This window comes from Babylonia areolata, chromosome 6 (assembly GCF_041734735.1).
Source record: "Babylonia areolata isolate BAREFJ2019XMU chromosome 6, ASM4173473v1, whole genome shotgun sequence".
NCBI lineage: Eukaryota > Metazoa > Mollusca > Gastropoda > Neogastropoda > Buccinidae > Babylonia > Babylonia areolata.
Genome location: NC_134881.1, coordinates 1307888 through 1326627, shown reverse-complemented (window position 1 = coordinate 1326627; position 18740 = coordinate 1307888). Strand labels below are relative to the sequence as shown.

Below are 18740 nucleotides of genomic sequence, written 5' to 3'. Positions count from 1 at the left end.
CTGAACAGACGGGAAAACAAACTTACAAACTCCTGACGTCTGCAGACTGCCATCGGTCAGCGTGGTCAGCCGGTCAGCGTAGCACTGGAAGAGGTCAGCAATCTTCTGCTGGAATAGGAAGGGAACCAGAACCTCTGTCTCCAGCAAGCTGCTGTCATCAAGCTCCTCGTTCACACTGAGGACAACAAACAGAAACCCAAGTTTAACAAGAGAGGCAAGGCCTTCAAGACTCACTTGTCATACACTTAAAAAAACAATCCAAGCTTTTTATGTATTGAGTATAATTTCAAAATGTAATGTTTAAGATGAGAAAGATCAGTTTAAAGCAAATTAAGTCCCCTAGCATTAATTACAGAGTAATTTCCCTTTTTTACTATCTGCACCAAAACGTTTGCAAAATAAATAAAACTTCCATGCTTAGCAAAAGAAGTTCCTGTTTGAACAAAAAATGATAATAATAACTGCTCTTGTTGTTGGGTCAGAATATCAGATCAAAGTGCCAAGTTTAGAGAATACAAAAAATATAAATACAACAGTAAATGCAGTTTGCATATAATTAGGCTTCTTTTTTTTCTTTTTTTTTATGCCCATCCCAGAGGTGCAATATTGTTTTAAGCAAGATGACTGGAAAGAACTGAATTTTTCCTATTTTTATGCCTAATTTGGTGTCAACTGACAAAGTATTTGCAGAGAAAATGTCAATGTTAAAGTTTACCACGGACACACCCACACACACCCACACACACACACACACACACACAGACAACCAAACACCGGGTTAAAACATAGACTCACTTTGTTTACACAAGTGAGTCAAAAAACCTGACACTGCAACACACAAACTACTGTGGTCCAAAACGCATGGATTTCAGAGAATAAACACAGCACAAACCCCCTGATCAGTGTGAAGTTGACAGCGAACAGTACTGATGTCTACACTGAAGCACTGACCTTAACCACGGACTCTGTGTGCACTGCAGCTCAGCCAAATAGCCACAGGTCAAGCTGTCCACCGGGTGATCTTTAATGCTAGAAGGAACATGACCAGCAATGAATACACATGTAATTTGAGGTCTGAGGTGTATGTGCATGTCAGTGTGTGTGTGTGTGTGTGTGTGTGTGTGTGTTTTGTGTGTGTGTGTGTGTGTGTGTGTGTTTTGTGTGTGTGTTTTGTGTGTGTGTGTGTGTGTGTGTGTGTTTTGTGTGTGTGTTTTGTGTCTGCGCGCCTGCGTGTCTGTGTGTGTATGTGTGTGTGTGTGTGTGAATGTTTTGCATGCTCACATGTGTTGTGTGTGTGTGTGTGTGTGTGTGTGTGTGTGTGTGTGTGTGTGTATGCACATGTGTATGTGTGTGTGCACACGTATATGTGTGTGTGTGTGTGTGTGTTGTATTCAACTGAGCACACGTGTAAACAAACAATTATAAACAACACGTGTGTGTGTGTGTGTGTGTGGTGTGTGTGTGTGTGTGTGTTGTATTCAACTGAGCACACATGTAAACAAACAATTATAAACAACACGTGTGTGTGTGTGTGTGTGTGTGGTGTGTGTGTGTGTGTGTGTGTTGTATTCAACTGAGCACACATGTAAACAAACAATTATAAACAACACATGCATGCATGCATACAGGAATGGATCTGAACATAGATCCATGCACACTCGTACATCCCTGTACGCAAATCTGCGAGCGGAAAAGGAATGCGTACCTATGGAAAGCTGTGCGGGTGACAGCCTGCTGAAAGCCAGCAGAAGTGGACGAGAAGAAAGCAGGGGCGACATTGGTCAGATCGTTCACTGCACTCACCACGTCAGGGGGTGCCTGCGACACAACACAACAAACAGTTAACACACCAAGCAGTTTTAGTGTCCTGGAGGCTTCACAGACTGTGGACAGATCCAGACAGTATATTTCATACACCACATCTGCTTAATCAAAAAAAAGAAAGAAAGTCTTTTCAGAATATATAAAGTGTGCATGGAGGTCTACTTTCTGATGTAAAAATCCATGTCATGAGGGCTGAAACCTTGGAAAGTTCGACCAATGGTGAGATACATTGCTCTAATGTCAAGGCTGACCTCCAATCAAAAAAACACATCACTGGCTAAATTGTCACATGCATCAACCCTGGGGAGGCAAAGCTGAGAAAAAATGCTAATGACACATGACAGGGTATGGCATGAAAACAAAAAAATGCTAATGACACATGACAGGGTATGGCATGAAAACAAAAAATGCTAATGACACATGACAGGGTATGGCATGAAAACAAAAAATGCTAATGACACATGACAGGGTATGGCATGGAAACAAAAAATGCTAATGACACATAACAGGGTATGGTATGGAAACAAAAAATACTAATGACACATGACAGGGTATGGTATGGAAACAAAAAATGCTAATGACACATGACAGGGTATGGCATGAAAACAAAAAATGCTAATGACACATGACAGGGTATGGCATGAAAACAAAAAAATGCTAATGACACATGACAGGGTATGGCATGAAAACAAAAAATGCTAATGACACATGACAGGGTATGGCATGAAAACAAAAAAATGCTAATGACACATGACAGGGTATGGCATGAAAACAAAAAATTGCTAATGACATATGTCAGGGTATGGCATGAAAACAAAAAAATGCTGATGATATATGACAGGGTATGGCATGAAAACAAAAAAATGCTAATGACATATGACAGGGTATGGCATGAAAACAAAAAAAAATGCTAATGACACATGACAGTGTATGGCATGAAAACAAAAAAATGCTAATGACACATGACAGGGTATGGCATGAAAACAAAAAAATGCTAATGACACATGACAGGGTATGGCATGAAAACAAAAAATGCTAATGAAACATGACAGGGTATGGCATGAAAACAAAAAAAAATGCTAATGACACATGACAGGATATGGCATGAAAACAAAAAAATGCTTATGACACATGACAGGGTATGGCATGGAAACAAAAAATGCTTATGACACATGACGGGGTATGGCATGAAAACCAAAAAGAATGCTAATGACACATGACAGGGTATGGCATGAAAACAAAAAATGCTAATGACACATGACAGGGTATGGCATGAAAACAAAAAATGCTAATGACACATGACAGGGTATGGCATGAAAACAAAAAAATGCTAATGACACATGACAGGGTATGGCATGAAAACAAAAAATGCTAATGAAACATGACAGGGTATGGCATGAAAACAAAAAAAAATGCTAATGACACATGACAGGATATGGCATGAAAACAAAAAAATGCTTATGACACATGACAGGGTATGGCATGGAAACAAAAAATGCTTATGACACATGACGGGGTATGGCATGAAAACCAAAAAAAATGCTAATGACACATGACAGGGTATGGCATGAAAACAAAAAATGCTAATGACACATGACAGGGTATGGCATGAAAACAAAAAATGCTAATGACACATGACAGGGTATGGCATGAAAACAAAAAATGCTAATGACACATGACAGGGTATGGCATGAAAACAAAAAATGCTAATGACACATGACAGGGTATGGCATGAAAACAAAAAATGCTAATGACACATGACAGGGTATGGCATGAAAACAAAAAATGCTAATGACACATGACAGGGTATGGCATGAAAACAAAAAATGCTAATGACACATGACAGGGTATGGCATGAAAACAAAAAATGCTAATGACACATGACAGGGTATGGCATGAAAACAAAAAAATGCTAATGACACATGACAGGGTATGGCATGAAAACAAAAAAATGCTAATGACACATGACAGGGTATGGCATGAAAACAAAAAATGCTAATGACACATGACAGGGTATGGCATGAAAACAAAAAAATGCTAATGACACATGACAGGGTATGGCATGAAAACAAAAAAATGCTAATGACACATGACAGGGTATGGCATGAAAACAAAAAATGCTAATGACACATGACAGGGTATGGCATGAAAACAAAAAAATGCTAATGACACATGACAGGGTATGGCATGAAAACAAAAAAATGCTAATGACACATGACAGGGTATGGCATGAAAACAAAAAATGCTAATGACACATGACAGGGTATGGCATGAAAACAAAAAAATGCTAATGACACATGACAGGGTATGGCATGAAAACAAAAAAATGCTAATGACACATGACAGGGTATGGCATGAAAACAAAAAATGCTAATGACACATGACAGGGTATGGCATGAAAACAAAAAAATGCTAATGACACATGACAGGGTATGGCATGAAAACAAAAAATGCTAATGACACATGACAGGGTATGGCATGAAAACAAAAAATGCTAATGACACATGACAGGGTATGGCATGGAAACAAAAAATGCTAATGACACATGACAGGGTATGGCATAGAAACAAAAAATGCTAATGACACATGACAGGGTATGGCATGGAAACAAAAAATGCTAATGACACATGACAGGGTATGGCATGAAAACAAAAAATGCTAATGACACATGACAGGGTATGGCATGGAAACAAAAAATGCTAATGACACATGACAGGGTATGGCATGAAAACAAAAAATGCTAATGACACATGACAGGGTATGGCATGAAAACAAAAAATGCTAATGACACATGACAGGGTATGGCATGGAAACAAAAAATGCTAATGACACATGACAGGGTATGGCATGAAAACAAAAAATGCTAATGACACATGACAGGGTATGGCATGAAAACAAAAAATGCTAATGACACATGACAGGGTATGGCATGAAAACAAAAAATGCTCATGACACATGACAGGGTATGGCATGGAAACAAAAAATGCTAATGACACATGACAGGGTATGGCATGAAAACAAAAAATGCTAATGACACATGACAGGGTATGGCATGAAAACAAAAAAATAAGCAGAGTAATAACTCTTTGAGGGGGATCCAAACAAAATCTGATATCACTCCAAGTTCACAGGTCATATCGCCTTTTACAGCCATCAGGTACAGTGAGGGAGGGTGGGTGTGGAAACAGACTGTGTCTAGGGCTGGGTACAGTGAGGGAGGGTGGGTGTGGAAACAGACAGGTACAGTGAGGGAGGGTGGGTGTGGAAACAGACTGTGTCTAGGGCTAGGTACAGTGAGGGTGGGTGTGGAAACAGACTGTGTCAAGGGCTAGGTACAGTGAGGGAGGGTGGGTGTGGAAACAGACTGTGTCTAGGGCTGGGTACAGTGAGAGTGGGTGGGTGTGGAAACAGACTGTGTCTAGGGCTGGGTACAGTGAGGGAGGGTGGGTGTGGAAACAGACTGTGTCTAGGGCTGGGTACAGTGAGGGAGGGTGGGTGTGGAAACAGACTGTGTCTAGGGCTGGGTACAGTGAGGGAGGGTGGGTGTGGAAACAGACTGTGTCTAGGGCTGGGTACAGTGAGGGAGGGTGGGTGTGGAAACAGACTGTCTAGGGCTGGGTACAGTGAGGGAGGGTGGGTGTGGAAACAGACTGTCTAGGGCTGGGTACAGTGAGGGAGGGTGGGTGTGGAAACAGACTGTGTCTAGGGCTGGGTACAGTGAGGGTGGGTGTGGAAACAGACTGTGTCAAGGGCTAGGTACAGTGAGGGAGGGTGGGTGTGGAAACAGACTGTGTCTAGGGCTGGGTACAGTGAGGGTGGGTGTGGAAACAGACTGTGTCTAGGGCTGGGTACAATGAGAGTGGGTGGGTGTGGAAACAGACTGTGTCTAGGGCTGGGTACAGTGAGGGTGGGTGGGTGTGGAAACAGACTGTGTCTAGGGCTGGGTACAGTGAGGGAGGGTGGGTGTGGAAACAGACTGGTACAGTGAGGGAGGGTGGGTGTGGAAACAGACTGTGTCTAGGGCTGGGTACAGTGAGGGAGGGTGGGTGTGGAAACAGACTGTGTCTAGGGCTGGGTACAGTGAGGGAGGGTGGGTGTGGAAACAGATTGTGTCTAGGGCTGGGTACAGTGAGGGAGGGTGGGTGTGGAAACAGACTGTCTAGGGCTGGGTACAGTGAGGGAGGGTGGGTGTGGAAACAGACTGTGTCTAGGGCTGGGTACAGTGAGGGTGGGTGTGGAAACAGACTGTGTCTAGGGCTGGGTACAGTGAGGGAGGGTGGGTGTGGAAACAGACTGTGTCTAGGGCTAGGTACAGTGAGGGTGGGTGTGGAAACAGACTGTGTCAAGGGCTAGGTACAGTGAGGGAGGGTGGGTGTGGAAACAGACTGTGTCTAGGGCTGGGTACAGTGAGGGTGGGTGTGGAAACAGACTGTGTCTAGGGCTGGGTACAATGAGAGTGGGTGGGTGTGGAAACAGACTGTGTCTAGGGCTGGGTACAGTGAGGGTGGGTGGGTGTGGAAACAGACTGTGTCTAGGGCTGGGTACAGTGAGGGAGGGTGGGTGTGGAAACAGACTGTGTCTAGGGCTGGGTACAGTGAGGGAGGGTGGGTGTGGAAACAGACTGTGTCTAGGGCTGGGTACAGTGAGGGAGGGTGGGTGTGGAAACAGACTGTCTAGGGCTGGGTACAGTGAGGGAGGGTGGGTGTGGAAACAGACTGTGTCTAGGGCTGGGTACAGTGAGGGTGGGTGTGGAAACAGACTGTGTCTAGGGCTGGGTACAGTGAGGGTGGGTGGGTGTGGAAACAGACTGTGTCTAGGGCTGGGTACAGTGAGGGAGGGTGGGTGTGGAAACAGACTGTGTCTAGGGCTGGGTACAGTGAGGGAGGGTGGGTGTGGAAACAGACTGTGTCTAGGGCTGGGTACAGTGAGGGAGGGTGGGTGTGGAAACAGACTGTCTAGGGCTGGGTACAGTGAGGGAGGGTGGGTGTGGAAACAGACTGTGTCTAGGGCTGGGTACAGTGAGGGTGGGTGTGGAAACAGACTGTGTCTAGGGCTGGGTACAGTGAGGGTGGGTGGGTGTGGAAACAGACTGTGTCTAGGGCTGGGTACAGTGAGGGAGGGTGGGTGTGGAAACAGACTGTGTCTAGGGCTGGGTACAGTGAGGGTGGGTGTGGAAACAGACTGTGTCTAGGGCTGGGTACAGTGAGGGAGGGTGGGTGTGGAAACAGACTGTGTCTAGGGCTAGGTACAGTGAGGGAGGGTGGGTGTGGAAACAGACAGGTACAGTGAGGGAGGGTGGGTGTGGAAACAGACTGTGTCTAGGGCTGGGTACAGTGAGGGTGGGCGTGGAAACAGACTGTGTCTAGGGCTGGGTACAATGAGAGTGGGTGGGTGTGGAAACAGACTGTGTCTAGGGCTGGGTACAGTGAGGGTGGGTGGGTGTGGAAACAGACTGTGTCTAGGGCTGGGTACAGGGAGGGTGGGTGGGTGTGGAAACAGACTGTGTCTAGGGCTGGGTACAGTGAGGGTGGGTGGGTGTGGAAACAGACTGTGTCTAGGGCTGGGTACAGTGGGGGTGGGTGTGGAAACAGACTGTGTCTAGGGCTGGGTACAGGGAGGGTGGGTGGGTGTGGAAACAGACTGTGTCTAGGGCTGGGTACAGTGAGGGTGGGTGTGGAAACAGACTGTGTCTAGGGCTGGGTACAGTGAGAGTGGGTGGGTGTGGAAACAGACTGTGTCTAGGGCTGGGTACAATCAGAGTGGGTGGGTGTGGAAACAGACCGTGTCTAGGGCTGGGTACAATCAGAGTGGGTGGGTGTGGAAACAGTTTCAGTTTCAGTTTCACTTTCTCAAGGAGGCGTCACTGCGTTCGGACAAATCCATACACGCTACACCACATCTGTTGAGCAGATGCCTGACCAGCAGCATAACCCAACGCGCTTAGTCAGGCCTTGAGTGCATGCTTACATATTTGTGTACCTATGAAAGTGGATTTCATTTTACGTAATTTTGCCAGAGGACAACACTCTCGTTGCCATGGGTTCTTTTTCAGTGCGCCAAGTGCGTGCTGCACACGGGACCTCGGTTTATCGTCTCATCCGAAAGACTAGACGCTCAGTTTTGATTTTCCAGTCAAACTTAGGAGAAAGGGCGAGAGCGGGATTCGAACCCACACCCTCACGGACTCTCTGTATTGGCAGCTGAGCGTCTTAACCATTCTGCCACCTTCCTCCCTGTGGAAACAGACTGTGTCTAGGGCTGGGCATAAAGTAAGGCTGGACCAAATCCTCTCCTTCCACCCTTTCAACCTTCTCAAAGCCAGGAAACCATCCACACCCGGGTGGAGTGAGGACAAAAGAGCAGAAAGCCTTTCCCAAGGACAGCACCATGCCGAAAGGGGCCTCGAACCCTCACCACAAGTGAACACTGGACCTCAAGTCAACGCCTAGCTGACACTGCCACAATGCTTCCCACATCTTAAGGAAAATCTCACAAGTCGTTGAAAAACTAACCAGTGCTTGCAAACAAACAAAACAATACCCAAAGATGCCAATCCCAACCCCTGTCAAGTAGGAACAACCAGGAAATTTGGGTAGGAACATTTTGAATTTGGTAGGAACACTTCGTATCTGACCCAAATCAGCAAACATACATTTTATCTACATGGCATACAAACACTTGTTCCTACCTGCAAAAGTGTAACTGCTACAGTTAAGCTGACTGGTCAACTCAATGCTGTTTCAATGTAAATATGTACACAGTTAGCTGAGCATCATCACGTGAGACCAAGGTTGGTAGTGACTGCCCTGGCCTCACAGAATAGAATACAATAGAATGTCTTTATCACCAAGAGTACCGGGGTCACAAGGAATACTGGGGGGGGGTGGGGGGGGGGATAGTACATAACAAGATACGAACATATATCAAAAATCATACACAAACACAGATACAGTAGAAATAAGATACATACAAGTGCATATCAATATAAAAACTTGTGCATACTCACACATGCACGCACTGCACACACACACACACACACACACACACTGGGGCTGATGACTAGATATTCAGGTAGATGGTTGTTGGTTGCACAATTCTATTTATCACACTGGATTTGTTCGAGAGACAGGGCATTGACTGCTTTGGGGAAAAAGCTATTGGCGAAGCGATTGGTTTTCGTCCTTATACTTCTGTACCGTCGACCAGAGGGGAGCATCTCGAAAATCCCAAAAACTGGATGTGATTCATCCTGGCTGATTGATTTTGCTTTTTTGAGTAGCCGCTTATAATATATGTCTTCTTGAGAAGGTAGATCCGCCCTGGTAATCTTGGTGACGGTTTTTACGATTCTGTTAAGGGCTGCAACGTCTGCCTTGGAAATGTTTCCATACCAAACAGTAATATCAAAGATTAGAACACTTTCAATGACTGCTCAGTAGAAATCAACCATTATTTCTTTTTTAATTCTGAACTTTTTGAGGCGCTGAAGAAAGTACAGGTGCTGTTGTGCTTTCTTAACAATTTTTTCCATATTTTTCTCCCATTTCAAATCGTTGGAAATGATCGGTCCGAGAAATTTAAAGTCGCTGATGATCTCTACTTGCTTGTCTTCAGTGACAAGTGGTAAGGGGTCAGATCTGGTGTTCCTGAAATCTAAAATTAATTCTTTGGGTTTTAATACATTGAGTTCTGAGTTGTTTTAACTCACTCGCTGCCATTGTCCGCATATGCGGATTTGGATTTTGAAAAGTCGCACTGCTGGAGTGATAGAAATAAGATACACACAAGTGCATATCAATATAAAAACTTGTGCGGATTTGGATTTTGAAAAGTCGCACTGTTGGAGTGGTAGAAATAAGATACATACAAGTGCATATCAATATAAAAACTTGTGCATACTCACACCTGCAGTGACGTGTCGGATACGAAACTCAAAAGCAGGACTGATTCTTAAGTTATCTCCGGCCAACTTTTCATTCACACACACAGCGTGTGTGTAGTGACACGCTCATTAGCAGACGACAACGAAGCATACCCTCAGTCAGCTCTGCAAGCTGTTTGACAAGATGGCGTCGCGTCGAAGTGTTCGACACGGTAGGAGAGGTCAAACGCAACACAGCGTTGAAGCTACTTTGGAAATGATCCAAACTGAAGGTTCCGATGTTGAAGGAGATAATGTTGGTTCGTCGGACAGTGATTTTGAACCATATCCCGATGAACTAGAAATAGATTCGGCCGCTGAAGAGGGTGTTGACAGTGGAGAGGAAAGCGAGTCCTGACCATGTGCCAGCTGACCGACACTGACAACGAAATCACTGAGGAAACGGACGACTTTGCTAGTGTTTTTACCAGTGAAAATGAAAAGTGACAGTGAAAATGGTGAGTGTGTATGTATTTTACATATATATATATATATATATGTATATCTGTGTGTGTGTGTGTGTGTGTGTGTGTGTGTGTGTGTGAAAGAAAACAATGTCACATGCTCAGGTGTAAAACTGTGTGTGTGTGTGTGTGTGTGTGTGTGTGTGTGTGTGTGTGATTGCATGCATATGTTTACTTATTTTCTGTTTTACTTGTTCATTTGTAGAACAAGGTGCTGTAGAAATGACAGTAATAGTACTAATACTGATGATACTGTCATTATTGTTTGTAATATTGTAAAAAAAAAATTTTTTTTAAAATCTAAAGTGGTTTTCTTTGACTACATGTAAAAAAAACTTACACATTATGCTTCCATTCACATAAATATTTAGAATAAACAAGGGAATAAGCAAACATATAATTTAACCAACAATAAGAAGAAAGAGTCAGACCTGCATGATCATTTGTGTGTGTGTGTGGTTGCAGGGCATGTTGCTGTGCTGAAGTGGCAGGACAAAACACCAGTTCATGTGCTGACAACAGTCATGCTGCCAACTACCATGGTCAGCGTGACAACACGACACCGTCCTGAAAGACAGAAGCCAGCTGCAGTACAAGACTACATCACCAACATGGCTGGAGTGGATATGAGTGACCAGCTACTGCAAGAGCAAGGTCTGTGAAGACCTGTTCAAGCGCCACAACACACCAAAACACCAAACTGCCAACTGGTGTCCAAAATGTGGAGTTCCATTGTGTGTGAAGCTGTGCCCAGGACTCAACATCACCTGCCATGAGCTTTTTCACTCCAGACAAGACTATTGTCAGTGATAATACATCAGGTTTTTGTGTGCAGTGAACTCCCTTTTTTATGTAGAGACAATATTTTCTTTTGTGTGCGTGATTTTCAACTTTCTCCACCATCTGTTCATACTTCATTGCATGTACTAGGTCTTCAGTTCCTCAAATAGTGTTAGGATGTGATGTGGAACATTTGTAAGCTGTTCAAGGACACTTGGTATACCTTTCTTATGGGTGCAAAAATGCTACAAAATAAACAAAAAATGAATACCGTGATCAACAACAAGATGGTGAGTAAATAATTTATTTTTTTGCACAAATATGGAACAACATTCACTGAATACACATACTAAATTTCAATTCTCTGGGTCTGGGTATTTATTTGTTTTTTTGAGAATTTTTTCCCCATCCTATACAAACCCTGGGTTTTCAGGGATTCGCAAGGGCAAAAACTCTTGGCATGGAGTGAGTTAATCACACCAGCTGACAAGTTCATGTATCGATAGGTCTAGAGCATCTGGGTAATGTTACGACAGGCAAGCATGTGACCATGCTATGTAGTCAGAAATAAACTTGTTGAACAATGTTAACGTTGACATAACGTCAGAACAAACTGGGATTGAGCGCTAACAAAATACGGCGAAATCCTAACAGCTGGCATCTGTGAATACCTGCACCAAACTCCACAACTCCAAACTGACCTGTGGCTCCACTGTGCACCAGCAGGAGGCCAGAACCAGTGCCTTCATGACGTCAAACACCACCCCCTCCTCCCGCTCTTCCCACTCCCCAGGCTTCTCTGCAGGCTGGTCGCTCTCTCCCCCCGCCACAGCGTCACCGTCAGCCTCCAACCTCAACCCTGAGCGCACACACCGCAGCAGGTGAAGGTTGAACAGGGAGGAGAAGACAACTGCACCCATGCTGGAAGAGTGGTCTGCCCCTCCTGCAGGCAGGGAGTCCAGCAAGGTGAGGGGAAGCTGGCCGGTCAGACAGTGGTGCTGCACGATCTGTCGGGTAGAGGAATGGGGTGGTCAGGACGGGGTGGTCAGAGTTATCTAATAATAAGTTCTAATGAACACTTTTTCAGTGCCTTTTCTCAGGTACAGCTGAAACAACTTTACATGTACAAAAAAACAAAAAAATGAAAAAATAAAATATATCAATTTACAAAACCTTCAGACATTATGACACAACTCGTCCAACTCACTTGCTCACCCACCCACACCCACAATACAACCAACCACACCCCCCCTTCCCCACTGCACCCACCCCCACCCACACCCACAATACAACCAACCACACCCCCCCTTCCCCCACTGCACCCACCCACACCCACAATACAACCAACCACACACTCCCTTCCCCCACTACACCCACCCCCACCCACACCCACAATACAACCAACCACACCCCCCCTTCCCCCACTACACCCTCCCTTCCCCCACTACACCCACCCACACCCACACCCACAATACAACCAACCACACCCCCCCTTCCCCCACTACACCCACCCACACCCACACCCACAATACAACCAACCACACCCACCCCCACCCACACCCACACCCACAATACAACCAACCACACCCCCCCTTCCCCCACTACACCCACCCCCACCCACACCCACACCCACACCCACAATACAACCAACCACACCCCCCCTTCCCCCACTACACCCACCCACACCCACACCCACAATACAACCAACCACACCCCCCCTTCCCCCACTACACCCACCCCCACCCACACCCACACCCACAATACAACCAACCACACCCCCCCTTCCCCCACTACACCCACCCCCACCCACACCCACACCCACAATACAACCAACCACACCCCCCCTTCCCCCACTACACCCACCCACACCCACACCCACAATACAACCAACCACACACCCCCTTCCCCCACTACACCCACCCACACCCACACCCACAATACAACCAACCACACCCCCCCTTCCCCCACTACACCCACCCCCACCCACAATACAACCAACCACACACCCCCTTCCCCCACTACACCCACCCCCACCCACAATACAACCAACCACACACCCCCTTCCCCCACTACACCCACCCCCACCCACAATACAACCAACCACACCCCCCCTTCCCCCACTACACCCACCCCCACCCACACCCACAATACAACCAACCACACCCCCCCTTCCCCCACTACACCCACCCCCACCCACACCCACAATACAACCAACCACACCCCCCCTTCCCCCACTACACCCACCCCCACCCACACCCACACCCACAATACAACCAACCACACCCTCCCTTCCCCCACTGCACCCACCCCCACCCACACCCACGAACACACACACAGAGCATGGAGAGGATGTACTTTCCAACTTTGGTGGTCAAAGATATCAGTACCATTTAAAACAGATGGTTCTTCAGGGAAGATCTGCAAGAGGCTTTGGAAGTGCAGTGTCTAAAGTTAACTGGTCGGCTATTCCAGATGGCTGGACCCTGAAATGAAGGAGTATACAAACGGAAGTATTTCTTTCTGATAGATGATAGATGAAGAATCTGATTATCAGTGGAACAACAGAGATTTGGAGAGAGGCTGTACTGATGAAGAATACCTGAGAGATGTTCAGGGCCACTGTCAGTGAGAGATGAGAAGCAGATTGAAGAGAACAGTACGACATTTTGTCAGTGAAGGGCTGTCACCTCACTGAGATAAGACACAGCTTACAGGTCAGGATGTCAGTGAAGGGCTGTCACCTCACAGAGGTAAGACACACAGCTTACAGGTCAGGATGTCAGTGAAGGGCTGTGACCTCACTGAGATAGAACACACAGCTTACAGGTCAGGACGTCAGTGAAGGGCTGTCACCTCACTGAGGTAAGACAGAGCTTACAGGTCAGGATGTCAGTGAAGGGCTGTCACCTCACTGAGATAAAACACACAGCTTACAGGTCAGGATGTCAGTGAAGGGATGTCACCTCACTAAGATAAGACAGAGCTTACAGGTCAGGATGTCAGTGAAGGGCTGTCACCTCACTGAGATAAGACAGAGCTTACAGGTCAGGATGTCAGTGAAGGGCTGTCACCTCACTGAGATAAGACAGAGCTTACAGGTCAGGATGTCAGTGAAGGGCTGCCACCTCACTAAGACAGAGCTTACAGGTCAGGATGTCAGTGAAGGGCTGTCACCTCACTGAGATAAGACACAGCTTACAGGTCAGGATGTCAGTGAAGGGCTGTCACCTCACTGAGATAAGACACAGCTTACAGGTCAGGATGTCAGTGAAGGGCTGTCACCTCACTGAGATAAAACACAGCTTACAGGTCAGGATGTCAGTGAAGGACTGTCACCTCACTGAGATAAAACACACAGCTTACAGGTCAGGATGTCAGTGAAGGGCTGTCACCTCACTGAGATAAGACACAGCTTACAGGTCAGGATGTCAGTGAAGGGCTGTCACCTCACTGAGATAAGACACAACTTACAGGTCAGGATGTCAGTGAAGGGCTGTCACCTCACTGAGATAAGACACAGCTTACAGGTCAGGATGTCAGTGAAGGGCTGTCACCTCACTGAGATAAGACACAGCTTACAGGTCAGGAGGACAGACACCATTTTTAATTTGGACTTTTCCTCTTGGGATCACAGGTGTGTAAATACATAAACATGAGTGCCTATAGAAGTGAAAACATGTCACACCCCCAAAATATACTTTGATTCAGAGAGGGCTTTAACTCCTTTGCCACCATTGGCAACTGCAGTCGACTAGACAGTTCACTGCCTACAGCGAATTTAGTTGACTTTGAGGGATCATGTTTAATGGACTGTTTTTCACAGTGTAACAAAACCCGACAGCTGCCACCAATTTTTCTGCACAACATAAAACTGACTAACCTTCCACCCCTGACTGAGTTAAAAAAAAAAAAAAAAAAAAGTCCACTGTGTTGTACTGACATAAACCGAATCGTGTGACCGAGAGCGTCAAGTCTAAAATATCTGACGTTGGGAAATGATTTTGACATTGAAACACAGTGGTAATAGGGTAAATAAACCAGTCTGGAAAAGCTGACAACTGTTGTGAGAGACAAGCAAACAAAAAGCAGATAAACTAATATATAAATACAGAGATAAATCTACATGATGAATTAAGGATTTGTGACTGAAAGTTATAAGCTACATACAAAAAACAAAGTGAGAAGACAAAAAGTTACAGAATCCACAAACAATAACAGGGGGAAGCACTCAGCTCACCTTACTGTCGTCAGCGGTGGACACCGACACTGGAACCACCAGCTCTGACACCACGGCAAGGAGAAGTGGGTTGTAAGCATCGTCGCTGTCGTCTTTCGGTAAATGGTTCTGAGTCGTCTTCAGCACTTCTTCTGTCACCTCCACCACCTGTCTGTACCTGTAATCAAAGGACAACTTTTTTCTTTCTTTTTTTTGAGGCCCCATAATCTGCACCTTTTCAGTGGCATTACTTCCATGCTGCTCATCACCATGTCTCCCACACACAGTCCCAACAACAGCAGTCCACAGGGAACCATCACCATGTCTCCCACACACAGCACCAGCACCAGCAGTCCACAGGGAACCATCACCATGTCTCCCACACACAGTCCCAGCACCAGCAGTCCACAGGGAACCATCACCATGTCTCCCACACACAGTCCCAGCAGTCCACAGGGAACCATCACCATGTCTCCCACACACAGTCCCAGCAGTCCACAGGGAACCATCACCATGTCTCCCACACACAGTCCCAGCAGTCCACAGGGAACCATCACCATGTCTCCCACACACAGTCCCAGCAGTCCACAGGGAACCATCACCATGTCTCCTACACACAGTCCCAGCAGTCCACAGGGAACCATCACCAAGTCTCCCACACACAGTCCCAGCACCAGCATTCCACAGGGAACCATCACCATGTCTCCCACACACAGTCCCAGCAGTCCACAGGGAACCATCACCATGTCTCCCACAAACAGTCCCAGCACCAGCAGTCCACAGGGAACCATCACCAAGTCTCCCACACACAGTCCCAGCACCAGCAGTCCACAGGGAACCATCACCATGTCTCCCACACACAGTCCCAGCACCAGCAGTCCACAGGGAACCATCACCATGTCTCCCACACACAGTCCCAGCAGTCCACAGGGAACCATCACCATGTCTCCCACACACAGTCCCAGCAGTCCACAGGGAACCATCACCATGTCTCCCACACACAGTCCCAGCAGTCCACAGGGAACCATCACCATGTCTCCCACACACAGTCCCAACAGTCCACAGGGAACCATCACCATGTCTCCCACACACAGTCCCAACAGTCCACAGGGAACCATCACCAAGTCTCCCACACACAGTCCCAGCACCAGCAGTCCACAGGGAACCATCACCATGTCTCCCACACACAGTCCCAGCAGTCCACAGGGAACCATCACCAAGTCTCCCACACACAGTCCCAGCACCAGCAGTCCACAGGGAACCATCACCATGTCTCCCACACACAGTCCCAGCACCAGCAGTCCACAGGGAACCATTGCCAAGAAGCCACAAACAAGAGGAGACTCTGCACTGCTGGTGAGTCACTTTAGTGATGTTCAGTAGTGCCTGTTCTGATTTAACGCTCTTAGGACACTGCCTGCTAACTGCTGACAACAATAATTGCTTAGTCATGCAGCTAGACTGAGTGAGCATCCCCCTATTTGACACTGCTGCTTTTAGTCCAGCCAAACCTCACAGGGCTGTATCAGGACTGCCCAACAATAAATCCCTGTCACATCTGAGAAAAGAAAAATATGGAAAAAAAAAACACCAACAACAAAAAACCTCAAAACCTGCCAAACAGCACAGTTCATGACATATGTTGACCATTACGCTCCTGAAGGCAGACCGGACCAGACTGTGCTGAGGATGTCGGTCCTTCCGTTCAGTTCATAATCCCCAGCACACACACCCCACACCCCTCAAAACAGAGCACAGCTGCATACACAGCATGGGTAAAACAACCCCATTCAAACACATTAGCCAACGCGGGAGTTGCAGTCCACGAACACAAAAGAAGAAGGAAACGACCAATGAAGTCAAGTTACTGAAATGTAACAAAACCATGACTGTGTTCATACTTTGCCATACAATGCTAAATTTCTTTTTCTTATGAGCTGATACAACATCAGTGGCATGCCTGAAACCATAAAATGTAACAAAACCATGAATGTGTTCACACTTTGCCATACAATGCTAAATTTCTTTTTCTTATGAACTGATACAACATCAGTGGCATGCCTGAAACCATGAAATGTAACAAAACCAAGACTGTGTTCATACTTTGCCATACAATGCTAAATTTCTTTTTCTTTTGAATTGATACAACATCAGTGGCATGCCTGAAACCACCCTGCAAGATCGCATCACAACAACTGAAATCAAATAAAACCATGATGAAGATGGTATTCATATTCTGTCATAGAATGATTTTTCCACTTTTCTTATGGCATAATAGCAGTGGTATACCTGAGCACCACCCCTGTAAGATCTGATCTCAACAACTTACTGAAAAAAAAAACAAAAAAAAACACATGATGAAGATTGTGTTCATATTCTGTCATACAATGACTTTGCCATGTTTCTTTTTGTTATGGTATAACATCAGAGGTATGCCTGAGCAACCCCCCCCCCCCCCAAAAAGATCTGATCACAGCTGCAGAAGGGAAAGTTCAGAACAATGGATGAAGTCAAATCAACTGACTGGTCAGTGGTGTGGGTCTTGGTGAGCAGGGCGTCACGCACGATGCGGCAGACTGCGGACAGGATGCTGCCATCCTGAAGGAAGCCCCCTGTTCCCAGCACCGCCAGTCCCAGGCCTGCCGTCCACGCCTGTCGCACAACGCATGCTGCTTCCCCTACAGGGTGGAGAGATGGCTCCAGTCATTGTCATCATCATTCTTCATCTTTTTTCTTATGCTTCTTTCTCCAACAGTAGATTTAGTGATCGATCTAGGTATGGATATAAAACAAACTATTTGTAGGCTGCTTTATCTTAAATGCAGCCCTGTGAACAATATTCCAGAGCAGAACCTGTACTATTTCATCTTCCATTTATATCACATTAGACTGGTTAATGAGCATGCTGTTTTTCTTCCCCTAGAGGAGGGTGGGGGGGGGGGGTGGAGAGACAGTTCCAGTCATCATATCATCATTCTTCATACTTACATAGTGCTAATCTTCTGTCAGAGACCAAGCTCTAAGTGTAGTGCAAACACACTAATCTTCTGTCAGAGACCAGGCTCTAAGTGTAGTGCAAACACACTAATCTTCTGTCAGAGACCAGGCTCTAAGTGTAGTGCACACACACTAATCTTCTGTCAGAGACCAAGCTCTAAGTGTAGTGCACACACACTAATCTTCTGTCAGACCAAGCTCTAAGTGTAGTGCAAACACACTAATCTTCTGTCAGAGACCAAGCTCTAAGTGTACTGCACACACACTAATCTTCTGTCAGAGACCAAGCTCTAAGTGTAGTGCAAACACACTAATCTTCTGTCAGAGACCAGGCTCTAAGTGTACTGCACACACACTAATCTTCTGTCAGAGACCAAGCTCTAAGTGTAGTGCACACACACTAATCTTCTGTCAGACCAAGCTCTAAGTGTAGTGCAAACACACTAATCTTCTGTCAAACCAAGCTCTAAGTGTAGTGCACACACACTAATCTTCTGTCAGACCAAGCTCTAAGTGTAGTGCACACACACTAATCTTC

General features: G+C 46.2%; 1 protein-coding gene across 2 annotated transcripts in view; it reads right to left on the bottom strand.

The window, feature by feature from the left end:
• The window catches only part of LOC143282640 (E3 ubiquitin-protein ligase listerin-like), a 78238-nt gene that overhangs the window by 28776 nt on the left and 30722 nt on the right, over positions 1-18740 (bottom strand). For both annotated transcript variants that reach the window (XM_076588288.1, XM_076588289.1), the window contains 6 exons: positions 17730-17883; positions 15227-15383; positions 11691-11996; positions 1706-1818; positions 952-1029; positions 27-175 (listed from right to left, as the gene is read on the bottom strand). In XM_076588288.1, coding sequence (XP_076444403.1) covers positions 27-175; positions 952-1029; positions 1706-1818; positions 11691-11996; positions 15227-15383; positions 17730-17883 — 957 coding nt within the window. The remainder of the gene's footprint in view (positions 1-26; positions 176-951; positions 1030-1705; positions 1819-11690; positions 11997-15226; positions 15384-17729; positions 17884-18740) is intronic.